Consider the following 25,154-nt stretch of genomic DNA (forward strand, 5'->3'; position numbering starts at 1 on the left):
CCGCGGCCGCCGCGGCCTCGAGGCGCACCTCGTCCACCGCCACGTCCGCCGGGAGCGCCACGTCCGCCACCGCGTCCGCCTGAGAAGTGGTCCGATGGTAGGTCGGGGCGAGACAGGGGGGGAGTGCGTAGGGTCAGCAGACGATCGCGAGCGGCAGCAGTCCTGCAGAGCGCAGCCAAGAGCCCAGTGGCCAGGGAGGGTCGGCCTCTCTGTACCATGGACCGAGGTGGTCCATGATCCAGGAAGCGACCTGAAGAGGGTTGGTCCCCAATGCCGGTTCGAAGAAGAGGACAGAGTCGAGCGCTACTCACCACCACGGCCGCCGCGGTCACCGCCGAAGCCACCACGTCCTCCGCCACGTCCGCCGCCGCGGCCACCTCGGTCACCGCCGAAGCCGCCGCGACCGCCACCACGTCCGCCACCGCCGAAGCCGCCACGTCCTCCACCACGGTCGCCTGTGTGTGTAAGAGAGAGAGAGAGAGAGAAAGGAGGGGGGGGGCAGCTGAGGGTAAGCAGGATGGTTCCCAAAGCCTGCGATCCAGCCAGCATAGCCACTCACCGAAGCCCATGGTTGCTATTTGAGAAGGGTTGAAGAAGGGAGAAGAGGGAGGCCGAAGTTGCCCCTGGTCGTCGAGAGGGATACGCCTGGGAAGCTGAGGCGGGAGGTAACGCGCAATATATGCGACCGATGCCGGAGAGGAAGAGGGATATAAGCAGGGTACCTTGCCGGTGAGGGGAAGCCGAGGCGATAGGGAGAAGGGGTGAGGATGGAGCAAGAGGCAGGCGTGCGAAGTCGACGGGTCGAGGTTAGGCCCGCTCGCAGCTGCCTGCGTCTGCTGCGCCCAGGCTGGCTGGCTTCCTTGGCTGGCTGGCTGGCTGGCTGGCTGGCTGGCTGGCTGGGAACTGGAGATTCTGGCCAGGCGGCGGCAGACAAGGCTTGGGTGGATGCAAGCCCAGCGGCAGGCAAGCCAGGCCGGCCAGCCTGCCCGCCCGCGAAATTTTTTTCAAGCCTGCTCGGGATTTTTTCCTTCTCGCCCCCCCGCCACCCGCCCGCCTGCCTGTCTGCCTGTCTGCCGGCCTTCGCATCCGCATCCGCAACCCGAGCCCGCGGCTGTCCAAGCCCTAATTCCCGTCCTGGCAGGCGATCACAACTCGGATGCGAGCGACGCATCTGGCTTTGTCCCCGATTGATACCTGGACAGATCGGGACGGGCGCGCGACGCGTTCAAAGGTCAAGCCTGGCCCAAGGGGCCGAGAGCCAAGCGGCCTGGCGCCAGACCAACACCTCCGTTTGACTGCACCCCACCGCTGCTGCCGCCGCTCTTATCGCCACCGCACCACGACCACAGCTGGCATTGGGCCACGACGACATCATCGACGACTGCCGCACAGAAGACACAAAGACTTTCCGCCGCTCCTTGTTGCGAAGCTCCATCCTCTCGCCGTTCATTCAGCAGGACTGCGACATACCCGCCGAGCGACCGACGAACGTACCATCCTCTCCGGCAGCAGCGAAACCGCCGAATACTGCCCAGCTCGGAGCGCTTCCTTGTCGACGCCTCGGCGACTTGATACCCAGTCCCTCCTCGACAGACTCATCAAGCGACCGGAAAGGCCCAGTTCAGCATGCCCAGGGAGCTCATCACATTACAAGCGGGCCAGTGCGGGTAAGTGCGGTGCGGCCCGATCTGTACACCCGCCCGCAGACGGCCCACATCTCTGACTTCTGCTGCTTCTTCCTTGCACCCTCTCGCATCCCACGCCACCTCTGCAGCAACCAGATCGGCTCGCACTTCTGGGAGCACCTCTGCAAGGAACACGGCATCGCAAAGGATGGCACGCTCGAGGACTATGCGTCCGAGGGCATGGGCGGCGACCGCAAGGATGTCTTTTTCTACCAGGCCGATGACGAGCACTACATCCCAAGAGCCATCCTGGTCGACCTCGAGCCACGGGTGAGCACAAGCAGAGGCGCACCGGTGTGGATGCGATGCCGTGCTGCTCTGGGCGTCCCCCTCGCTGACACTTTGCTGAGCGGCTCTTCCCGCCCACGACGCGACGGCAACCCCAGGTCATCAACAACATCCTGTCCGGGCCCTACAAGAATCTATACAACCCCGAGAACATCTATCAGAGCAAGACGGGAGGCGGTGCGGGAAACAACTGGGCGCAGGGTTATGGCGCCGGAGAGAAGATCGCAGACGAGCTCATCGAGATGGTCGACCGCGAGGCCGACGGCAGCGACAGCCTCGAGGTGAGCACCGCGCGCGTTGCAAGAGGGTGCAGCCGGCCGGCACACCACGACCAAGATCGACTGACGGCCTTCTTGCCCCTCTGCTTGCGACGCCGCAGGGTTTCATGATGATGCACTCGATCGCTGGCGGCACGGGATCTGGGTTGGGCTCGTTCCTGCTGGAGCGGCTCAACGATGCCTACCCAAAGAAGCTGATCCAGACGTACAGCGTGTTTCCCAACTCGGAAGAGACGTCGGACGTCGTGGTGCAGCCGTACAACTCGGTGCTGACCATGAAGCGGCTGGTCAACAACGCCGACAGCTGCGTCGTGCTCGACAATGCCGCGCTCAGCCGCATCGCGGCCGACCGCCTGCACCTGCAAAACCCGAGCTACAGGTACGTGTTGCGCCGTCGCCGCCGGAGGGGGATCGAGTGTGATGGTCGTTGCCGGGCAAGGGACCGCCGTGCTGACGCTTGACTGGTAACTTTGCCCGCCTTTGCGACGCCGCAGCCAAACCAACCAGCTGGTCAGCACCGTGATGGGCGCGTCGACGACGACGCTGCGGTTCCCGGGCTACATGAACAACGACCTGGTCGGCATGATTGCGTCGCTGATCCCGACGCCGCGGGCCCACTTCCTGATGACGTCGTACACGCCCTTCACGTCGGACAATGTGGACCGGGGCAAGGCGACGATGAAGACGACGGTACTCGACGTGATGCGGCGGCTGCTGCAGCCCAAGAACCGGATGGTCAGCACGCAGGGGGCGTCCAAGTCGAGCTGCTACATTTCCATCCTCAACATTATCCAGGGCGACGTGGATCCGCGCGACGTGCACAAGTCGCTGCTGCGCATCCGGGAGCGGCACCTTGCCAGCTTTATCCCGTGGGGGCCGGCGTCGATCCAGGTGGCGCTGTCGAAGCGGTCGCCGTACGTGCCGTCCTCGCACCGGGTGAGCGGGCTGATGCTGGCCAACAACACGGGGATCGCGCACCTGTTCAAGCGGATGGTGGACCAGTACGACCGGCTGCGGAAGCGCAACGCGTTCCTCGACATGTACAAGCGCGAGCCGATGTTCGCAAACGACCTGAGCGAGTTTGACGAGGCAAGAGAGACGGTGCAGGAGCTCATGACCGAGTACAAGGCCGCCGAGTCGCCCGACTACATTTCGGGCGGCGTCGACGACGTCTAGCCGGCCACGGCGGCGCTCGTCCTGGTCGCCGCTCCTGCCGCTCCTGCTGCTGCTGTCGCTGCTGACGCTGTTGCCGCTGCTCGTCTGTTCTCGTCTTGTGCCTGTAATTGTATCGCTCTCGTGCACCCATCCCTTCATCGAAGTCACCGTCTGCTGGTTGGTTTGAATTGGCCGGGCCTGAGGCTTGCACTGGCAGGGGTCAAGCTGCGGACGACAACTCGGGTCTCGGGTCGCGTGCTGGGGTCAGGGCTGCCGTTGGCCCAGGCAGGGTGCTGGCCCGGGCTGCAGGCGCAGAGGGGGCGCCTGTTGGACGTCGCGACCTCGCCTCGCCTTCCCTCCACCACCTTCGCCGCATCTTCGCGTCTCGTTGTTGCCGCCGCCGCCGCCCACCACGGATGCAAGACAGCGCTAGCCCTCCTTCCTCTCCTCTGCACCTCGTACGGCCCCGCACACGCTCCTTGCTGTCCTCAAGAAACGGCCACCTGCCTCGCCAAGACGGGTTGTCCAGGCAGACTGACAAGCCCTAGGCACTCGCCAACACCGCCGCTCCCTTCAGCATGGCACCCTCCACCAAGCCATCCGCTTCCGCCAGCACCACCGCCGCCGCTACCAACAACGCGCAAACAGGCGGTGCCGCAAATGGATCAGCTGCGCCGCCAAACGCCAACGGCTCCACCGGCGGCCTGGGTCTCTCGGCCTCGTCGTCGTCGACCCCCCTCGGCCTCCCCTTTGCCGGCGCCCCGACCTCAGTCTACCCGACCGACACTGTTCGCGATGTGGCCGAGTCTCTGGGCATCGCCAACTTCAAGGATAACGTAGCCGCTGCTCTCGCTGCCGACGTCGAGTACCGCATCCGCGAGATTGTCCAGGATGCGACCAAGTTCATGCGCCACTCGAAGCGTGATCAGCTCAAGACGTCAGACATTGACGCAGCCCTCCGCGGCCGCAACATCGAGCCGCTGTACGGCTTTCTCCCATCTTCGGCAGGCAGGCTCGCCACCTCGAGGTACACCGCCGGCCCTTCGTTCCGCAAGGTTCAGACCGCCTCGGGTGTCCCGCTGCACTACGTCGAGGACGAGGAGATCGACTTTGACAAGATCCTCGAGGCCGGTCCGAGGATCGGCGTGGGCAAGGGCGTGGGCTGGGGCGCACATTGGCTTGCAATCGAGGGCGTCCAGCCCGCGCTGCCGCAGAACCCTTCGCCAGCCGACCTGGCAGAGGTTGTGGGCCCCGTCGGGTTCGCGGGACCCGTCGCAGCTCAGACAACGGCAGCAGCACCCGCGGCCAAAGCGGTGGCAGTGGCCGGTACCGGTGCGGGCGACGCGCAGGCAGTCGCCAAGCCGCTCGTCAAGCACATTCTCTCACGAGAGCTGCAGCTCTACTACGAGCGCCTCACCAAGGCCATCGTTTCGCCCCCGCCAGAGGCCGACGAAGACTTCGACGACGCCGACGACGACAACGACAACGTAGACGACAGGGCAGGCGTCGCCAGTGGCAAAGGAACGGACGATATGGACATCGACGACGAGGAGCAAAAGGGCATCGTCACGCCGCCCCGGCCGGGCGCCGCGCCCGCGCTGCCGCTCAAGACGTTCGAGAAGAAGGGCTCCGGCAATCGCGTGCGCGACGCGGCGCTGGCCAGCCTGCGCGGCGACCCGGGTCTGCACCAGCTGGTGCCATACCTCGTCCAGTTTGTCGGGGGCAAGGTCATCGAGATCCTTCGCGGCGGTGCTGGGCAAGTCGACGGTGCCGAACTGGACCGCCTCCACGGCGGCGAGGGGAGGGAGATCTCGACGGCCGACAACCACATGCTCAGCGTCATGCTCAGCACCGTCCACGCCGTCCTGGTCAACCCGCATATCTTTGTCGAGCCTTATGTGAGTGTGCCCGCAGAGCCGCTGTGCGGTAGAGCCGACCAAACATCCACCTTCACTGCCAGAGTCCATGGTCGCTTACCCTACACCGCCTCCTCCAATGTGCAACCCTTGCCTCCGCCTGCAGCTTCACCAAATGATGCCATCGATCCTGTCGATCCTGCTGACGACATCGCTGGCGGAGCCCGGTCTCGACGCGCAATCGACGCACGAGATCGACAACCCGCTCATCACGGCGGGGCCCTCGTCTTACTCGCTGCGCGCCTATGCCTCGGCGCTGCTGGCGCACATTGTCGAAAAGCACGGGCCGTCGTACCCCTCGCTCAAGCCGCGCATCGTGACGACGCTGCTCAAGGCGCTACTCGCCGGAGCGCTGCCCGACGCCGGGCCGACGACGGCGTCGACGCAGACCAGCAGCGTCAACGGAGGCGACCCGCATCACCGAGGCCGAAGCGCCAGCCGCGCTCTGTCCGCGGACCGCACCGGTGCAGGCAGACCTGGACCGCGTCCCGAGCCGGGCACCAAGGTGGGCGCGATCATGGGTCTGCGGAGGCTGGGCAAGGCGAGCTTCAAGGTGCTGCTGCAAGGCTCGTTGGCGATCGGCAAGGGCGAGGGACAGGGACAGGGAGAGGACGAGAGCGAGCCAAAGTGCCCCCTCTTCCTGCTCGGTGGGTGGATGCAGGCGTGGGAAGAGGGGGATCACAACAACGGCGCCCTTTCCGGCAGCGATGCGCATGGAGATGGTGACGACGAGGGACGAAGGAAGTCGAGGCAGACGAGGGAGAGGCAGCTGCGGCCCATCTTGAGGGAGATCACTGTGAGTCCATCGCCGCGCTGCGGTATCGGGAGCCTTGCGCGCCGGCGCACTGACCCTTGCTTGAACCCTCGTGCTGCGCGCCTGAATCTTCGATCATCAGGGAGGTCTACACGCCCTGCTCCCGCCCTTTGTCCCGACAACGACCGAGGTGACGGGCACCGACGAGGAGCGCACGGCCGCTCTGCAGAGGGCGTACGGCGCCTACTGGATGGACCGGGTGATTGCGCGCGACGGCAGGGCGAGGATCGCGCTCGAGATCGAAGCCGGTCTGCGCGGGACGGCCCTCGAGGACTTGGCCTCGGCCAAGCGGGATCGGGATCGAGGCGGTGAGGTCAAGACCGAGTCCAAGTCCGGATAGCGTCCCCCTCCCCCCTTGCCCCCCCCCCTCTTTCTCTCTCTCTGACGACGGGGCGGAGGGGGCGTTTTGTATTTCTAGCTTTGTTCCTGACGAGGCGACGCGAGGCGGGGCATGGTGTCGATGCCGTTTCACAGCAGCATCCCGAGACGACGGACGGGCCGCACGCTTCTGCGCTGCAGATGTGGCGTGCTGCGTCCAAGGGTATCGTTGTCAGTGTGTAGAGTGTCGCTGCAGCAGTTCGACTTTGTCGTCCCTGACCAGAGGCGAGCAGACAGGCAATGACGGCCGCAAAAGCCGAAAAGATGCTGCAAAAGCTTGCCGATGGCGATGGATGTAGATCGAGGTAAGAATACACGGGGGAACAGGGCGCTCTTGGACGGTAGTGTGACCGATTGCGATGAGCCTTGGTGAGGACAGGAGTAAGACGAGGCAGATGGGAAGGGGCGAGGTGATCACCGCTTGGACTGTGTCGCCGCCTCTGTAGCGCGCAAGCGAGGGGAGAGACACGGCGGTAGATCATGGTCAGTCGATGACCTCTTCTGGTTCGCCAGGCCTAAACGCAGCCTGAAGCTCGGGAGGAACCGGGCGGAGGTGAGGGGACAGACGTACCTCTTCGCGTGGCGTCCTCGAGGAGCTGCGTGTCGACAGCTGCGGCGGGGATGTGGACGTACCGCACCACTGATCCGCGGATGAATGCGGACTTGACTGCTGCCTGGATGTTGCGGAACATCGACCAAGGAGTGGGGTGGGTCGAAGCGTCAGCGGCCGGAGGCGAGGCGAGGCGAGGCGAGGGAGGTGAGCGCGGTCCGGTTGGGCACCTACCATGTGCGGGTACCTCGCCTCGTCGAGGACGCGGATGTTGTCAATCTTGAAGTTGAGGAACTGGTCGACGCTCTTGAGGGTACCCTGGATTGCCAGGTCGTTTTTGAGCTCGATTGTCACCTGCTGGCCCGTGAGGGTCTTGAACGCCGAGAAGATGAGCTGCGCCGCGCGAGGAGGGAGCGACGTCGGTGTCGGTTGTTAGCATGGACGACGTTGTGAAGCGGATCCGATGACATCTCGAACGCTACTCACCATCTTGTGGAGTGCGGGCGCTGTGCGAGAGGGTGAGCGGGTTGATGGTGGTGGTGATGGTGGTGATGGGCGAGTGTCGAGGTGGAGTCGTCGGAAGTGGGCGGCGCCGGCATCACGTGGAGCGACTGGAAGCTGGGCCCCTCTGGCCCATGCATTTGAGCTTCTTCTCTCTGGCTGAGTTGGCTGGCTGGCTGGCTGGCCGGGAAAAGCCAGTCCGAACCCAAGGCACACTCGACCCTCTCCAGGCACCTCCTTCTCCTCGACCCTTAACCCTCACTGACCCACCCTTACTACCCTAGGTTCCCCTCCGCCTCTCGACCCCTTCCACGTCTCTGTCTCCCTCCACCCTCCCTTGCGCCCCGCCATCATGACCGAGCAGGTGACGCAAAAGATGGCCGACTCGTCGCTCGAGGCCACCGTGGATGCGGCCACCGAGCAAAAAGTCACGCCCTGGGACGTCGAGGGCGCCACCGTCAACGGCCAGCAGGTCGCCATCGACTACGACAAGCTCATCAAGGAGTTTGGAACGAGGCAGATCGACCAGCAGCTCCTCGACCGCTTCGAGAGCGTCACGGGCTGGAAGCCCCACCCGCTCCTCCGCCGCGGCGCCTTTTTCAGCCACCGCGAGCTCGACGTCATCCTCACCCGCTACGAGCAGGGAAAGCCCTTCTACCTCTATACCGGCCGCGGACCCAGCTCCGACTCGATGCATCTCGGCCACCTCATCCCCTTCCTCTTTACAAAGTGGCTCCAGGACGTCTTTGACTGCCCCCTCGTCGTACAGCTCACCGACGACGAAAAGTTCCTCTTCAAGCCTGCACTCAAGCTCGAGCAGGTCAAGCAGTTCTCGTTTACCAACGCCCGCGACATCATTGCCTGCGGCTTCAACCTCGAAAAGACCTTCATCTTCTCCAACCTCGACTACGTCGGCGGCGCCTTTTACGCCAACGTCGTCCGCATCTCGAGGCTCATCACCATCAACCAGTCCAAGGGCACCTTTGGTTTCAACGACAGGTGCGTGCAGACGAGGCGAGAAGAGGTGGACGAGGTGGAAGGAAAGACTGGCCTGGCCGATTGACCCTTCACCCTTGCTGAACCCCCGTTCTGGTCTCATATCCTCGCCCCTCCCCCTCCCCCTCGACGCCCCGCCGGCACCCGCAGCGACAGCGTCGGCAAGGTCCACTTTGTCTCGATCCAGGCCGCACCGTCGTTTTCCAACTCGTTCCCGCAGATATTCGGCGACAAGCACGACATCCCCTGCCTGATTCCGTGCGCCATCGACCAGGACCCCTACTTCCGGCAGACGCGCGACGTGGCCGCGCGCCTAAAGTACCCCAAGCCGTGCCTGATCCACTCCAAGTTCTTCCCGGCGCTCCAGGGCAGCCAGACCAAGATGAGCGCCAGCCAGGAAAACAGCGGCATCTTCATGCACGACACGCCCAACCAGATCAAGAACAAGATCAACAAGCACGCCTTTAGCGGCGGGCAGGAGACGGCAGAGGAGCAGCGCAAGCTCGGCGGCAACCCGGACGTCGACGTGGCGTTCCAGTACCTCACCTTCTTCCTCGACGACGACGAGGAGCTCAAGCAGATCGAGCGCGTGAGTTGCCGGTCGGCGACGACGAGCAGGGGTGGCGCTTGACAGAGTCTCGTGGTTTGCTCAGCGTGTTCCGTAACCTTTTTCTTCTTGGCCACGCGTTCAGGACTACCGCTCGGGCGCCCTCTTGACCGGAGAGCTCAAGAAGCGCTGCATCACGGTGCTTCAGAAGGTGGTCGGCAACTTCCAGGAGGTGCGTTACTCCTCGCTTACCGCTGGCCGTCATTCGCCTCGTTCCGAGAAGGGCCGAGCGCTGACCCCTCCGTCTCCTCCGTCTCCATCTGCCCTTGTGTCCCTGTGCCCCTCGACGTGCCCGCCCTGCAGCGAAAGGCAAAGGTGACGGACGACGTGGTGCGCCAGTTTATGGACGGGACGAGGAAGATTGACCCCGCCGTCCCGCCGGCCAAGTCGACGGTGCACAAGCAGCAGCAGACGGCCCAGGAGACGACGGTCTCTTCGACCCAGGCATAGACGGCGTGGCGATTCCGGCCGCCACCTTTGCCTTCTTTCCGACCCTTGGCCGTCATGGGCTCTTGCGTTTCGGGCAGCTGTGGTACCGGGCCACTTGACCTGAGGTTCCGGCAGAAGATTGTCCTTGGAGAGCGAGGAGCTGCGATGCGCCATCGCCTAGAACAGAAATCGAGATGGGCTCAGAGGGCGGACGTGATGGTCTGCATCGCTGTGCGCCGTGGAGAGAGGTTATCCTCAGGCGTGACGGCGACGTTGCTGGAGCTGTGTGCGATATCGAAGCGTCGAAAGAAGAGAAGGGATGCGTGGCGGCGCGGTGGTGGCGGCGAGCGGGGATGAGGCTACGGCGGCTATACCCTCGGCACGACTCGGAACCGCTTCGCACCCCGGCGCACCGCACCGCGCCGCATCGCACTGTTCCGTTTCGTCACGAGAGCGTCTTCGACGACGCCAAGAGCCAGGCACTCACATACGGCAGGTTTCTCTCTCCATACCTGCCTTGGCACGTCCCGACCACCGTACACGGAGAGAAGGAGCTGCAAAGATCGGGGAGTGAATGATCCAACCATTGTCTGCGAGTGACAGAGAGCCAGAAAGAAGGATGGGACGAGCCTCGCGATCTTCGGCTACCGCCCCGCCCCGTCATGTTTGTGGCGCCGAGACCGTCACCATGTGTGGCGCCGCCGCCACCGTCGCCGTCGTCTTTGTCGTGTTCGGTGTCAGAGGGCGACGGCGTTGGGTTGGTATGACGAGGTGGCGGGCGCTACGAGCACGAGCGAGACGTCTGATCGGCCCCACCAGGAGCGCATGCAGCTTTCATCGGGCTCGTTGGATCACTCATCGGCCTGGCCAGGTCTGCCTGACCTCAGATCCTCGTGTAGATAGAGTTCTCACCTGCCTGGCCTAGCCTGCCATCGGCCGTCCCGCCTCTGTACAGACGGTTGGCTGGTACGGCATCTACGGAAAGCAGCACCCAGTCCTGCCTCTGCCAGCGCGACCCATGCGCGAGGTGACAAAATGTACGTATGACCGAGCAAGCGCAGCGTACTCGGCATGGCGTGGTCGACAGCGCAGCGTAGCCAGCATCTTTCCACTCGAGTCTAGACGTACTGGAGGTCCAGAGGCCACGCCGCAACATCGGCCGGGCGGGCCGCCCATCATGCATCTGTGCTGATTTCCCTGCTGCCCTGGTCGCCCGCCCGCCCGCGCTGCCTGCTTGATCGATAGGAGACTTTTGATTCGTAGATCAACAGATTCCGGGTCGATGCTCGCCCTCCTCCGCTCTCTCTCTGTCGCGTGGGCCAACGACGGCGTGGACGGCGAAACGACGTCGACCGACCTAGCCTTTGTCTCCATGCGCATCTAACCCCCCGTCTCTCGTCTGGCTGGCCAGGCCCTTGACATGTTGACCGCAAGTTCCGTTGGGTTAGGGCGGGTGGACGCACCGGCGGCGGATCTCTCTTCAGCTTCTGATCTAATCTGCGGGGCGTTGGTCGACCCACCCGCCACCTGGCCCGCACGTCTCTCACGCGACCGCACCCACGTAAGGAGCGCAGCGCTGGCCTGACCAGGCCCGGCCTGGGCTGGCCCAATCAGGTGCGATCCTTTATCTGTGCATCCCGCCGTCCCCGGCGAGCCTCGAGATCTGTGCGAGATGCCGGCGTGCGACTACTACTCTGTCCCCGGCCTCGAGCCACGACCACGACCGACCACGACCACGACCCCTCCACGCGCCCTGCCTTGACTACCCCCCAGCCGATCCTGATGTCGATGGTCGTGTGCAGGTCCCTCCTGCCAGCCCGTACGGGTAGCGCCGGTTCCTGGTCGACAATATTACACCGCGTCCCATTCACGCTTCGAATCCCGGTCATCCTCGACCCGCACTGATCTGCGTCCACCTCCGTATGCTCTGTGCCTGTATGTACGTACAGTACAGTACATACGTACCTACCCTCCATCTGAGCTGATTTCGCTGGCAGGTGCGCACACAAAGGCTGCAGCAGCTGGGCGAGTGCGCCCCACTTCCTGTACCTGCACGCGTGTGTACCGGTAGGTGTGGCTTCGACGGATGGGTCCGTGTCCGCGCGCGCCGATACGGTACCGCTCTCTGTTCACATCACAGCGGCAAAGGCGGCCCACGGAGCTTGATTAGGACTACGGTACCTCTCGCGTGCCGCGAGCCGTCTCGGATAGATCATGGGTGCGATGCCAGGCCAGGCGGCTGGCTGCGCGGGTCCCCGAACGCAGCGCGTCGATAGGTCCACCCGCCCTGCCTGCCCTGCTCCGCGGGCCAAGCGAGAAAGAGACTCTGGAACGCGAGATGTTGAGAGTAGCGTGTCACCTAGGGCCTCTTGGACTCTTAGACTGGAATCACGGCAACAACTGGCGCGGCCATTTTGCACCACGGCAACGGCAACGGCCGGGCCAGACTTGCGGTTAGGTCTGCAACGTCGTGAGAGCGTGGAGAGCTTCTAGACGACGAACGCGCGACCGAGGGGAAAGCAGAGCTTTGTCTTGCGCACAGCGGGAGTTGGCGGGCAACGCCGCCGATGTTCGCTCCCGAGGCGACCTTGGACGCACGCTTGTGACTGACTTGACAGCAGCGCCACCGACCGGGGTGACGGCGAGTCTCACTCATGTAGCGCCTGAAGCCCGAGGAGACGGAGTCGATCTAGGCACCTGCCGGTGCCGGCACGCCGACATGCTACAGACTAGATGGAGAGAGTTCCCGTTGCGAGCATCGCAGCTTCATGGCCATCGTCAGCGGACAGCGGGACGGTCCCAGAGACACCATTCGCTGCCCGTCATAACCTCTGACCGTGGGAAGGACGGCCTCACCTCGACATATGGGCTACGGATCCAACCGAGTGGCCGAAATGGCAGCGGACAATCAAGAATGAATGATGGCACGTGCCTAAAATAGGCACACACACCCCGGCGACCTGCCATCGACGGTGCGCTCGTTGCCCGGGTCGAGTGGTCGACCAGGGAGCGCCCTCGCGACGATTCTACGTCGGCGAACATCGTACCGGTGTTGAACCGCCGCACTCTTCCAAGCAGTCAAGGCTTTCGAGTGGTGCGATCTCCACGGAGGGACAGTCGTGACCGCATCAACGGGGCGATGCCACTTCGAGGCCGCAGTACCCATGCCGCAAGCGTGACAACTGGACAAACATAGATCCCTACCCTCCTTAGACGCCGGCAGCGCCAAGAGGGCGCCGTACACCGAGCACGCGCGGGCAAAGCATAACGTCGGGTCGGCTCGGCGAACCCCGACCCGAATCACGAATATGTATGCTTTGCGTCGCGGGGTCATGCTGTTGCAAGTCTCGGTGGAAAACTAGGTCGCCGACCCAAGGGAGCGGGAGCGGGAGCGTCGACGGTGGCGCAGCGGCGTGTCGACGACAGCATGCTTCGGCGTCCGCTCCGCCGACGTACGACCACATGTGTCTGCTGTGTTTGTGGAAGCATTGCTGCGCAGCTGATTGGCCCGGCTGAGCATCGCGCGGGTCGCCGCGACGATGCCCGTGGCGACCCGGCGCACTGGCCACGCCACAGCGGCGGTAGCGGTGCTGTGCTGCTGTCAGGCCCAGCTTTGCGGCGTCGGGCCCTAGCTGTGATCCGGTCCGGCTGAACGTCGAGCGTTACGTTTGTAGGTTCTTGAATGGACCGGGCGAGGCCTCTCACGGCGACGACGCATCTCTCTCTCAGCTGACCAGCGCCCGCCCACCTTTTGATGGACGAGGTCCAGGTCGACGTGGGGATCAGTGGACTGGACGAGTCAGGGCCATCGATAGGACCGTGGGTGAGGCAGGCCAGGCGGTGTCGAGCAGATGGGGCCAAGTGGAGGGCTCCTCGAGGCGAACTGCAGTGCTCAACCCTAGCCACGGTGCCCTGCCGCACTAAGACTCTATCTGGCAGCCTCTGGCTGGCTGCGCCCATGGTGCGTGATGCGCTCATGCCTGCGTGGATTGACCGCTCGCCTGTCGGCGGCGGCGAAAACCCGAGACGGGGGCCAAACACCAGCAGCCTCGTCGGTCACCGGAACCGCCCGGCAGAAGGCAGGAGGCTCGAGGAGCAGTCTCTCTGACGCTCCGAGACATGGCGCGCGACTCTGGCCTTGGGCTCGTGTAGGTTGCTGGGCAGCAAGCAAGCAGATGAGAGCGAGCGGTATCGAAGCTCCGCTGCGGCCAACGACGCAGCCTTCGAGCTGCTAGACCGTCTCGCGAGCACCGCCGCGATGCCGCCCATGGAGCTGGTGATGCTCCCGCTCGCTGCGGTAAGAGAGGCTGACCAGGCGATTGACACCGGGCGAAGGCAGGTGCTGTCCAGACAGAAGGCGGTCAGATAGGGCCGCTTCCTCGCTGCTTGGCGGCGAGATATATTATTTGGCGCTCCATCGAGTCGTCGCCGACCTTGACCCCGCACTCATCTGCGCTGGTGCGGGCCGCGGTATGTACTAACAGGCTTCTAGGGTGATCCCGGTTGGAGCGCCCAGCAGAAGAGGCAGGCGGTGCTTGCCGTCTGGCGATAGCGAGCAGCAGCTGGCGCGCTGGATTCCATCTGGCGGGGCGACGGTGGTCGTATCAGCTGCTCTCCTCTGCGGGCTGTTGAAAATGGTGGTCATAGAGGTGGCAAACCTGGGCCTCTGCGGCTCCCCCGACCAGGCGGCCCGACTCGCATTTCCTGGTGCCGATGAATTGAAACAAGCAGCAGCCAGATGGATGGAGGGGCAAACGGGCGTGGGCGCGGATTTCAAATCGACGCGGCGCCCAGAGGCCAGAGACTAGAGGCAGGCCGGTCGGGCGGACCGCCCGTTTGTCTGTCTGTCAGGCAGGCCAGCCTGACTGGCCCGACCAGTCGTGGCAGAAGCAACCCTGCGAGCCGGCCAGGCAGGCAGGCAGAATAGGCAAGCAAGCAAGCTCTCGGCCCTTGCGCTCATGCATGCTGTAGCCTGCCTGCCTGGCTGCCTGCCTACCTGAGTGACGGTTCGTTCGCCCGCCCTGCCTGCTTGCCCCATGCCCTGGGTCGGGCGGGCCTGACGGGTTGCCTGGCCAGGCCTGGTCGCTTGGGCTGTGTCGTCTGCCCCTCGTCGTTCCGGCTCCACCCAGCCTGGTCCGTATCACCGCTCGACCGCGCTGCCCTGCCCTGCCCTGCCCGCTCTCCCTTCGCGCCTCGGGAATCCCCCTTTCTCTGCTCCCTATCTCGCCCGTCCATCACCCCACCTTGCTCGTCTCTTGAACCTCTGGCTCGACCTTTCTCCACCATCATCACACACCCGTCCCCACCCTCTCGACCCCATCACCCACGCTCCATCGCCGCGCGTGCCTGTCGCTCACCTATCGCTCCTGTTCATCTTCGGTCACGCCGCCCGCTCTCTGCACGCATCGACCCCTCTGCCATCGCGACTGTCCCCTGGCGTTCGCGTTGCCTGTCGCCCCTCGGCCCTCCCGCTTGTTCCGCTCGACGTTTCACGCTTCAAGCCACGACGGGATCCACGGCGCTGCTCCACATACGAAGCCAAGCTCGGACCGCCCTGGTGCCTGCCATCCTCACCCAGCCCGCCTACACCTGCCTTAGTCTTCATCGTCGGTCGGATCCAGCCGACATACGCCCTTGCTGTCACCGGGAGCGTCTCGTCGCCAACACTTTCCTCCTCTCGCCAACCGTTGTTGGCTCATCTCGCGGCTTCGTGCCGACTCTTTCGGACCAGCTCCGACCGCCTTCGCCACATCCGCTCGAGCAGCGCCTCGGTCTGCGTCTACACGTCGACTGATCGGCCAGCCGTCGACAGATCTCGCTCTCCCCTGTCGGCGCTGTTGTGATTGAGCGTTTGCATCGATCATCGCCCGATCATTGCGTCTCCACTTGCGCAGACCCGCCCTGCTCGCCGTCTGCACTCGTTGATCGTTAGCGCCCAACGCCTCGTTCTCCGCACCAGCCCGACAAGCTCGTCCACGACCCCAGCGACGGCCTACTACCACTGTCCCCCCGCCCAACTCCTGTCGACTGCGCGTCAGCACCGCGGCATCTCCTTTCAGGCTCGTTTCGGTCCTGTCTCAGGGGCGGCCTCATACACGAACAGGGCAAGATGAACCACTCCACCGGATCGGCCGGTCCATCTTCGTCCGCAGGGTGAGTAGCGCCAAGCTGCGTGCTACGGCGACATCGGATGGCGCCGATCCCCTTTTCGCCTTGGCGGCCATCCTTCCAGACGGGCATCCCGTGACCCCTTCGCCGACACGACGCCATGTGACGCCCAGCCCGCTGGCCCTCGAGGCTATGTGAGCCAAACGTTGCTCTTGGCCCCTCGGGTTGCAAAGAGGCTTTGGCGGGTCTCTTGGCGTCCTTTGTCGCTGGCCAGATCGGCGTTTCGGCGTGGCCCACGCAGCGGTCCAGACCTGCCCCTGCCTCGAAGCTTGCCGGCCATTGCCTCCGACGAGATGAAGGGTTGCCGGCATCCGAGGGGCTTTGGTGGCCGCCACGTCTCCAGCTCGACCCACGTCCTGTCGCTGAAGCCATCTCGACTCTTTCCCCGTCCCTCCTCTCTCCTTTTTGCCTCCACAATCCCTGTCTGCTCGCCACCATCCGCTCGCCACCATCCGCTCGCCACCCCGCCAACGACCCTGCCGCTACCGCATGCCCGCCCTTCATTGCGACAACCTCGACTCCCAAACCGGCCGCGCCCTACCGCACCAACGCAGGCCCTCCAACGACCACGGCGTTGGCGAAAAGAGCTTCAGCAACGTCATCACCTCGACCTGCACACCCGGCCCCTCGCCCGTCAACACCCCTGGCGCCCTGACCGCCACTCCTCTGCCGATGGCCGGAGGCGGCGGCCTGCACCACGCGGTGCCAATACCGTCCAACTCGATGTCGCTCTCGGGACCCTCGCACGAACAAAACCTCTCTGGGAGCTTCGGCCCCTCGTCGGCCAACGCTTCGTCGGATATGGGCTCTGTCATGACCGAAGACGAGGAGGACCTCGAGGATTACGGAAAGGGTGGCTACCACCCGGTCCACGTCGGGGACACGTTCTCCGATGGCCGGTATCTCATCGTGCGCAAGCTGGGCTGGGGGCATTTCTCGACAGTATGGCTAGCAAAGGACCACAAGTGAGTAACGCCGGAAGGCGCGAGTGACTTGGCGTCGGTCGGCCTCATGATACGATCGCTCGTCAGTTCAGTCTACTGATGCCGCTCGCCTGCGCTCCTCCTCCTTGTGTCTTGCAGGATGAACCGGCACGTCGCCCTCAAGGTCGTCAAGTCGGCGCCTCACTACACCGAGACCGCCCTTGACGAGATCAAGCTGCTGCAGCGCCTCGTGTCGGCCAACCCATCGCACGCCGGCCGCCGACACTGCGTCTCGCTCCTCGACCACTTCCGCCACAAGGGCCCCAACGGCTCCCACGTCTGCATGGTCTTCGAGGTGCTGGGCGAGAACCTGCTCGGCTTGATCAAGCGCTACCAGCACCGCGGCGTCCCGCCGCACATCGTCAAGCAGATCGCCAAGCAGGTGCTCCTGGGCCTCGACTACATGCATCGCGAGTGCGGCATCATCCACACCGACCTAAAGCCCGAGAACGTGCTCATCTGCATCGACGACGTTGAGTCGGTCGTCGAGGCCGAGCTCCGCACCAACCCGGCCGCCGTCCCGACCAAGCTCGTCGGCGTACCACCAAGCCAAGGCCGCGGCGGCACCCAGACGCCGCGCAGGGAGGGCATCTTCATTACGGGATCGCAGCCCCTTCCTAGCCCGAGCAGCAGCCTCGGCTCGAGCCCGATGTTCGACAAGTGGGCGTTCGGCATGTCCAAGATCGACAAGCCGAGCGGGAGCGATAGCGAAGGCTTCAAGAGCGGCGCGAGCAGCGAGGCAGCAGGATCCAAGGTCGGCTCGCTCGCGACGAGCAAGGAGCGTGAGAAGACGGCCGAGTCGATCGGCCGCGGCATCTCGCAGCTGAGCACTCAGGGCGGCGCCGCTCCGGGGGCAAGCTCGAGCTCCGAACCCTTCGGAAGCAAGACGGCGACGGTGGCGCCCAAGCACAAGGGCCCGTCGCTGCTGTCGCAGCAGGCACCATCCGCGGCCGCCGCGCCACCTTCCGCTGCCCAGTCATCTACGACACCCCCGCCACAGCCATCCGCGGCCTCCACCGACCCCAAGTCAGGCCTGGCCGACGACGACGCCGCTCTCTCGCCGCGTTCGCCGATGGCCACAGACTCGCCTGCGCCGAGCGGTGGCGGCGACGCCTCGGCCTCGGCCTCGGCCACAAAGGCAGAGCCGGCGGGCGTCAGCCACCAGCCCGCACCCGAGGCCGGCGATCCGCTGACCCTGCCGCCACCGCCGCCTTACGACCCCAGCTCGCTCGAGCGGATCACGGTCAAGATTGCCGACCTTGGCAACGCCTGCTGGACCGACCATCACTTCACGAACGACATCCAGACTCGCCAGTACCGATGTCCGGAGGTCATTCTTGGCGCCAAATGGGGCACCAGCGCCGATGTGTGGTCGGCAAGCTGCATGTTCTTTGAGCTACTGACGGGCGACTACCTCTTCGACCCGGCGGCCGGCACCAAATACAACAAGGACGACGACCACGTGGCGCAGATCATCGAGCTGCTCGGCGACTTCCCAAAGAGCCTCGCCTTTGCCGGCAAGTACAGCGCCGATATCTTCAACCGCCGCGGCGAGCTGCGGCACATCCACAAGCTGCGATTCTGGCCGCTGATCTCGGTGCTGCAGGAAAAGTACTTGATGCCGTACAACGAGGCCAACTCTCTGTCGTCGTTCCTCGGCCCGATGCTGCGGCTTCATCCCGAGAAGCGGGCGAGCGCACGGGACCTGCTCTCGCACCCCTACCTCGAGGGCATCGTGGTGCAGGGCGAGATCGAGCTGGCGATGAAGCAGGCCGGCATAGACGTAGACGCCCTGCAGGGCAACGGCGAGATCCCGTCCGGCCTCACGCCGAGCGACGCAGACGCCCTCAAGCCCATCGGGTCCCTCTCGAGCAGCCCGGCCGGGCTATCTCTCAGCACCGCGGCGTTTGACGATGCACAGCGCAAGGCCGCCCAGCAGCTGCCGCAACAGCAGCGGCAGCAAGCAGACGGCAGCGGGTCCGGCGCTGCGAGCGGCGAGCCATCCTCGAGCGCCGACGACGGCGATCTGTCCCACGTTACGGTCAAGGGTGGCGACGACGCAGGCGCCACGCAAGCAGCGACGCCCCGGGTGGCGGCCCAGGGGCAAAACGGGTCGGCAGCGAGGAGCGGATCCTCGCCTTCGCCACAAGGCCTGCCGAGACCGGTCGCCACCGCAGTGCAGTAGCGAGGTGACCATCCTCCGGCGCCGCGGTGTTCGCCCGTTGGGCTTCGTCGCCCACCCGACTCGAATCAAGATACCAGCGCGACGAGTCGTTCAGGCGTCGTTGGTGGGCACGAAGCCCGCCCTCGGAGATGCACGAGGCGGATCAGATCGATTTGCTCGGCATGCCCGCCGTCTCGCGGCCGCGTGTCGCTGGGCCGCTCGATCTGGGAGCCTGGCGCCGCCTGCGTGGAACGTTGGATTCGAGGCCGAAAGAGGAGAGTCCGGACCAAGATACCGATACCCACACCCTTTCCGCCATTCCTCTGCCCCCATCCGCCTCTGGACCGCCCGCTGCCCTTTCCGATAGGTTCCAAGCCCCATTCACCACGGACCCTCGGCCCGCTCGGGCCCCTACCGATTCTTGGCCTTGTTGCTCTCCTTCTTCGCTGCCCGCACAGCCACGTCCTCGGCAGGGGAGCTGATTCGCAGCCGCTGGCGTCTAGGTGCCACCGCTGGCGTCGCGGAGCGGTGATACCTTGGGCGTGGTATCGTCGCCGTCGTAGTCCCACCTTCCTTCCCCTCCATCGTCCGCCCAACCATAGACGTCTCTTCTTCCGGCATTCCCTGTCGTCCACCTTCCGACTCCTCCCGCAGTCCATCCTGTCTTCTCGCCCCCTCCTCCTCCATGTCGCAAACGAGGGGGATGTAGGGTTGGTCGTCTTCACCATCCTATGCTCAGTCCGACCTCTTTCCCCCCCGTTGCCACGCCCTCATTGCGTCAAGTCTTTGTACACTCTATCCATTCGATCCGCGTTCAATTCCACACATTCGCACGCCTTGTTCCCTTTTCTGCATCTCGCCGCCCCGCACCGCCCCGCCTGACTGCACGTCTGGTATGAGGCAGACGCTTGCGATTGTTCTGGGCCTCGGGGGCGTGGTGGCTTTGTCCCTAGCCCCGATCGTGGTTCGGTGTGCTTCATCAAAGATGGGTCACCTCGATCTGGTCTGGCAGGCCTGCGCGTGGACGTCGCGTTGATGGCACCCGACGCGCGCTGGTGGGTGTTGGCTGGCGGGAAGAAACCAAAGGTGGAGGAGCGGAGGTTGCTTTCGCCTGCTCCCCCTCTCTCACCTTGCTCTTTTGATCCCTCGACTCACTCTCCACCGGCCAACGGTCTCTCTAGGGTCCCATCACCTCGCCGAGCACCGACCAGCATGGCCTCACCACCCACTCTGACCGGAAAGAGCGAAGCAAGATGACAGCGCAGCCAGCCAAACGACCCCGCTGGCAAATCTACCGCGACCGCGCCATCGCCAACAAGCGGCAACGCACCGTATCGAAAGAAGACCGCGGTCTCGACCCGACACGGCCGGACCCGAGCCGTCCACGTCTTTTCGCTGGACCGCAGGAGGAGGAGGATCAGAAGAGGGCGATACTGAGCGGACCGTTCCACCAAGACGAGCGTGGCCGTCGCAAGGTCTACGCCGTCTTCTCCAATCAGGGAACCGCTCAGGATGCCCTGTTTGACCGGAGGGAGGCGGCGGAGAGATGGGTGAGTCGTCACGTTCTTGTTTTGCTCGAGGTGCCACCCTGACGTCGAGAGGCTGACACTGGCCGCTCTGGAGTCGGGCTAAATCGCAGGCCGAGGACCGTCCGGGGGCGAGGATGAGGATCTTCTGGGACGACAGCAAGGCCCGCGAATGGATCGCCTCCTTGGCTCACAGCGCTGCGACTGGTGATGCTGCCGCGTGCGATTGCGACGACAGAGGCTCGCCGATGCCGGAGATTAAGCTCGCCGCCCTCGACACACCGCCCTACCGCGTCGAGACGGCCATCCTGGGGCTCAAGGCTGAGGACAAGCCCGACGCCGAGTGGAAGGACGGCCTCGCTGCCCTTGCAGACCCTCACAAGGCGCTCGCCCCAGCCAAGGTCGGACGGCCGCCGCGTCCAGAGACCGAGAAGGTCAAGCCGCCCCCCAAGATCCAGCTCTCCGCCGAGCAAGAAGAGGCGAAACGGCTTGCGGTGCTGGGCGGCTCCTCGCTCTTCATCACCGGCGGCGCAGGTACCGGCAAGTCGGTCCTGATCCGCGAGATTGTCAAGGCGTTCCAGGCAAAGGACTACGAGATCGCCGTCACGGCGACGACGGGCATCGCAGGCCTCAACATCCAGGGATCCACGATCCACAGCTGGGCGGGCATCGGCCTCGGCAACGGTACGCCTCGGATGCTGGCGGAAAAGATCTCGAGCAAGCGCGACCTCGTGTGGCGGTGGAGGCGGGTCGAGGTGCTGGTCATCGACGAGGTGTCGATGCTCGACGCGCTGCTCTTCGACAAGCTCGAGGCGGTGGCCAGGGCGGTCCGCAAGGACCCGCGACCGTTCGGAGGCATCCAGCTGATCCTCTGCGGCGACTTCTTCCAGCTGCCGCCCGTCGTCGTCGAGACGAGGAGCAACGGCCACCTCGACCCCGAGCTCGAGCAGAAGAAGGCGTACCTGCTCAAGCGGGGCTCGTACCGATCCAACTTTGTGTTTGACGCTCTCTCGTGGTCGAACTGCGTACCGCGCACGATCGCCCTCAAGCGCGTGTTCCGGCAGACGGAGAAGGACCTTGTCCACCACCTCGACTGCCTGCGCCGAGGCCGCACCGACCCGGACATCGTCCGCTTCTTGACCGCGCTTGATCGGCCGATCGACTGCTCCGACGGCATCATGCCGACCGAGCTCTTTTCGAAGAAGAAGGAGGTCGAGGCTGCCAACGTCGCCCGGTTGCAGGCGCTGCACGGCTTCCCCTACTCCTTCAAGGCCGACGATGTCGTCAATCCGGCCTGCCTCGAAAGGATCGCGGAGGCCGAACGCAGCCGATTCGCCGGCATCTACCTGAGCGAGCTCAAGAGGAGCACGATTGCGCCGGACTGGATCGAGCTGAGGGCCGGCGCGCAGGTCATGCTCACCAAGAACTTGACCAACGGCCTGGTCAACGGCAGCGTCGGCGTGATCGTCGCCTTTGCGTCGTTGGACGACCACGAGGTGGCCCGGGACCACAACGGCAACCTCTGGTTCCGCCGCGAGGGCCACAAGGGCCGCGTCCAGATCGCCCAGAGCGCTGTGGGCTCCAAGAACCGCGCCGTCACCGACTTTGCCGCCAAAGTCGACTGCAAGCCCAAGGCGAAGGAGCCCGACGCCAGCGCACTGCCCCTGTTTGCGGCGCGCGTCAAGGAGGTTTCGGACGACTCGCTGCGGAGCTCCCGCAAGTGGCCCGTCGTCCGCTTCTCAAAGGGCCTGGCCAGGGACGAGTCGATCGAGATGCTGGTCCCATCGATGCCCTTTGACTTTGAGTCGGCTGTGTCTGGGAAGACGGTCGCGACGCGTAAGCAGGTGAGTGTCGTGGGACCATCGTGCTCAGCGCCGTGCCGGTCTTTGCTCAACGAGGCTGACCCTTGTCTCTGATCGATTTCGTCCTCAGGTGCCACTGATCCTGGCTTGGTGAGTGCGCCGGCGAGGCCGTGTGCGGAACTTTCTCGCAAGACGATGCGCTGACGACCGCCTGTGACTCCCGCCGATGCTCTTACGCTGGCTGACCAGGGCCGTGTCGATACACAAAGGCCAAGGACAGACGCTGCCGCGAGTCAAGGTCAATCTCGGCAGCGTGTTCGAGAGCGGTGAGCAGGCTGTGGCTTCTCGCGGGCGGAAGGTCGCCCTACGAGGTCTGTGAGCTCACGCTTCTGCTTCGACCGTCTGTCCCTCCGTGTTGGATAGGTCAAGCCTATGTGGCGCTTTCGCGAGCGACGTGCGTCGAAGGACTGCAGGTGCTCAACTTCAGCGCAGAGTGAGTGTTGCGAGCGCTCATCGACATGCTCTGGAGCGCGTTGCTGATATCCTCGATCCGTGACGGTGCCGCGTCTTGGCCCCGCAGGAAAATCTTCGCCGAGGAGCGGGTCATCGAGTGGTATCGGGAGCTGGAGGAGGAGCAGGGGCGCAACAAGCGCGAAGGGAGTGGGTCAGAAGAGCAAGAGTCAGAGCCGACAACATCGAAGGTCGAAGCAGAGGCAGGGGCGGTGGCGAAGCCAGGGGCCGACGAGGAGGTGGTCGAGATCAAGAAGGAAGATTTCTACACGGCCGCCGCGCCGCACGAGCAGGCGCCCGAGGTCATTGTCATCCCGGATAGCCAGCCGATGCAGGCGATTCAGTGCTGCTAGCAGCCATCATCATATACGACGAAGGAGGGCAACCCATGGCTGCGCAGTCGCGGCCAAAGCGTCGTCACGGGCCTCTCCCGCCAGGCATGCCCCTGTCTCGGCCCCTTCCGCCCGTAACTCCACGAACCTTTTCCGTCACACAGTCACCTTCTCAGCATCACAGGCACGGCCGCAGTGTCGTTGTAAGACATCCCAGACAGTCCATGGTCACACGTAGCAGGCAGGCCCTCATCCGCCGTCCCAGACTGCTCCTCAACCAAAGTCGTTGAGAGTAGCGGAGCAGGGCCCTGATCCTCTCGTGCGAGATTGCAGCGTGACCAGACCTGGCGCACGGACCGACACATGAACCCGTGGGGGTCGCTTCTTGCTCCACATCCTCGGCCGCTTTCCGCTGCCTTAGCTTCCTCTCTCGCCATCGGTTGCCCGCATTCCCCTCTGTCCGCCGCCGACCGCCATGGCGGCACAACCGTCCTCGTCGCCGTCCGCGAGTCCACCCCTTCTCCCTCCGGACGTCCCAGCGAATCCGTTCGCCGACGACGACGGAGACGACCACGGTCCGCTCTACGCCTCGCAGCAGGAGCAAATCACGCGACAGGATGAGCACCTCGACAACCTCACCGCGTCCATAGCACGGCAGCAGCAGCTCTCGCTGCAGATGGGCGACGAGCTCGATCTCCACCACGATCTCTTGAACGAATTCGATCAGGACGCAGAGCGGACGGGCCTCAGGCTCGGCGGGGCGAGCGATCGGTTAGAGACGTTGCGGAGAAGCGTCAAGGAGAACGGTGAGTTGCGGGGCGCCGTGGGGCCAACGGAGAAGCAGCAACGGCTCTTGTTGACTCGATAGTTCCACACTACTACTGCTCCTCGTGTGCTGCTCCAGGCTCGACGTACCTCATCTTTGGGCTGATCATCGTCCTCGTCCTCCTCATCGCCGTCTTCAAGTAGATGAGTTGCAGCCGTTCGAAGCAGCATGGCGCCCTCGGAACGGCATAGCCATGCTGGACTTACAGCGCGGTCGCTCTGTTCACGGCTCCTGGCGACCGAAGCGGGCCGGCTTACGAGAAGCTCGACATCGCACGTGGCGGTAGGACAGTCCTACACCGGATCCATGCTGTCTTGCGGGACGGACCCCACAACCCCATATCGACCCGCCATCTGGAACACCGCCGCCGACCGAGAGCGGTATGCGAGTGCGGTGCCGGACTGTCGTGCCCTCAGAAGATACGGTGAAGCTCGCCGTTGCCCTTTCAACCCTCTCTTCGCACGGTTTCCCGAAGGCGTTGCACGGCTGAGCAACCGAGCGTCAAGCCCCACATATCGGACTCGACAGCACAAGGCGAAGGCAAAGAGCGGCTGAGCGGCGAAACTGGGCTTCCCCATGCACGGACGGCACGGCCCGACGACTCAGAAAGGCGGGGAAAGGGATCAGGGTCGACAAACACCGTGCCTGATCCTTCCTTCAGCTCGGCGTTGGCGAGACAGAAGAACTTTTTGGACACCGACTTGCTCAACATTCCCCGCGCGATGGAAGCGGGCGGGGCTGGGCTGTGTGCCAGAGCGCGCGGTGTCTTTATCCGAGCACGGCCGGCCGGAACGGATGGTGTCGGCGGTCTGGTCGAGCTCGATCGAGCTCGAGGCCGAGGTCGTGTGTGAGGTCGCTCCGAGCGGAGCTGGGGAACGTGCGCGGGCCGCTGCGGTCGTCGGTCGGCTCCCTAGAAGGTCGTCGAACAATCCATCATGCTGAATCTCGCCGAGCAGGCTGGAGAGGAGGCGGCCCGAACCAAAGGTGTGGTTGCGGATTGATCCTCTCGTGTGCTTTAGGTACCTACCTGGGTGCCGAGCTGGCGGTAGCGGTACCGTGCCGAATGGGCTGAGTCTAAGACGCCGTGCGGGCCATGGCAAGGAGTAGAGCGAGCGCCAGGAGCCACGTTGATCTTGATCTTGATCTCCGACTTGCAGTCACCCCCACACGACGGCATGCAACGGCATCGTGGCGTATGTTTGCCGTGCCGTTGCTGGAGCGGGACAGGGCCATGTACCCCGCTCCC

The 25,154-nt window shown here is 64.4% G+C and overlaps 8 protein-coding genes across 8 annotated transcripts in view; 6 read left to right on the forward strand and 2 right to left on the reverse strand.

Moving 5' to 3' along the window:
• The window catches only part of PFL1_06918 (uncharacterized protein), a gene marked incomplete at both ends in the record, with an annotated part of 1,421 nt that extends 852 nt beyond the window's left edge, over positions 1 to 569 (reverse strand). Inside the window, 3 exons of the mRNA XM_007884045.1 lie at positions 29 to 79; positions 312 to 455; positions 560 to 569. Of these exons, the coding sequence (XP_007882236.1) occupies positions 29 to 79; positions 312 to 455; positions 560 to 569 (205 nt within the window). The remainder of the gene's footprint in view (positions 1 to 28; positions 80 to 311; positions 456 to 559) is intronic.
• A 1,057-nt stretch (positions 570 to 1,626) lies between these two features.
• On the forward strand, positions 1,627 to 3,427 carry PFL1_06454 (uncharacterized protein; the record flags this gene model as incomplete). The annotated part of the gene is made up of 5 exons (XM_007883995.1): positions 1,627 to 1,667; positions 1,775 to 1,955; positions 2,072 to 2,254; positions 2,353 to 2,630; positions 2,746 to 3,427. 5 exons carry the CDS (start codon positions 1,627 to 1,629, stop codon positions 3,425 to 3,427), a joined length of 1,365 nt encoding a protein of 454 aa, XP_007882186.1.
• A 557-nt stretch (positions 3,428 to 3,984) lies between these two features.
• Positions 3,985 to 6,476, forward strand: PFL1_06455 (uncharacterized protein; the record flags this gene model as incomplete). Its single annotated transcript, XM_007883996.1, has 3 exons — positions 3,985 to 5,304; positions 5,429 to 6,118; positions 6,219 to 6,476. The coding sequence occupies 3 exons, from the start codon at positions 3,985 to 3,987 to the stop codon at positions 6,474 to 6,476; spliced, it is 2,268 nt and encodes a 755-aa protein (XP_007882187.1).
• A 452-nt stretch (positions 6,477 to 6,928) lies between these two features.
• Positions 6,929 to 7,553, reverse strand: PFL1_06456 (uncharacterized protein; the record flags this gene model as incomplete). Its single annotated transcript, XM_007883997.1, has 4 exons — positions 6,929 to 6,954; positions 7,086 to 7,188; positions 7,299 to 7,457; positions 7,551 to 7,553. The coding sequence occupies 4 exons, from the start codon at positions 7,551 to 7,553 to the stop codon at positions 6,929 to 6,931; spliced, it is 291 nt and encodes a 96-aa protein (XP_007882188.1).
• Positions 7,554 to 7,917: 364 nt separating this feature from the next.
• PFL1_06457 (uncharacterized protein) lies at positions 7,918 to 9,618 on the forward strand (the record flags this gene model as incomplete). Its single annotated transcript, XM_007883998.1, has 4 exons — positions 7,918 to 8,564; positions 8,712 to 9,150; positions 9,254 to 9,340; positions 9,472 to 9,618. 4 exons carry the CDS (start codon positions 7,918 to 7,920, stop codon positions 9,616 to 9,618), a joined length of 1,320 nt encoding a protein of 439 aa, XP_007882189.1.
• A 6,088-nt stretch (positions 9,619 to 15,706) lies between these two features.
• On the forward strand, positions 15,707 to 18,933 carry PFL1_06458 (uncharacterized protein; the record flags this gene model as incomplete). The annotated part of the gene is made up of 3 exons (XM_007883999.1): positions 15,707 to 15,750; positions 16,320 to 16,730; positions 16,848 to 18,933. 3 exons carry the CDS (start codon positions 15,707 to 15,709, stop codon positions 18,931 to 18,933), a joined length of 2,541 nt encoding a protein of 846 aa, XP_007882190.1.
• A 1,232-nt stretch (positions 18,934 to 20,165) lies between these two features.
• Positions 20,166 to 23,103, forward strand: PFL1_06459 (uncharacterized protein; the record flags this gene model as incomplete). Its single annotated transcript, XM_007884000.1, has 6 exons — positions 20,166 to 20,462; positions 20,552 to 22,282; positions 22,371 to 22,390; positions 22,490 to 22,566; positions 22,664 to 22,733; positions 22,821 to 23,103. 6 exons carry the CDS (start codon positions 20,166 to 20,168, stop codon positions 23,101 to 23,103), a joined length of 2,478 nt encoding a protein of 825 aa, XP_007882191.1.
• A 454-nt stretch (positions 23,104 to 23,557) lies between these two features.
• PFL1_06460 (uncharacterized protein) lies at positions 23,558 to 24,051 on the forward strand (the record flags this gene model as incomplete). Its single annotated transcript, XM_007884001.1, has 2 exons — positions 23,558 to 23,888; positions 23,987 to 24,051. 2 exons carry the CDS (start codon positions 23,558 to 23,560, stop codon positions 24,049 to 24,051), a joined length of 396 nt encoding a protein of 131 aa, XP_007882192.1.
• Positions 24,052 to 25,154: the final 1,103 nt, after the last annotated feature.

The sequence above is a fragment of the Pseudozyma flocculosa genome (genome assembly GCF_000417875.1).
Source record: "Pseudozyma flocculosa PF-1 unplaced genomic scaffold scaffold00026, whole genome shotgun sequence".
NCBI lineage: Eukaryota > Fungi > Basidiomycota > Ustilaginomycetes > Ustilaginales > Ustilaginaceae > Pseudozyma > Pseudozyma flocculosa.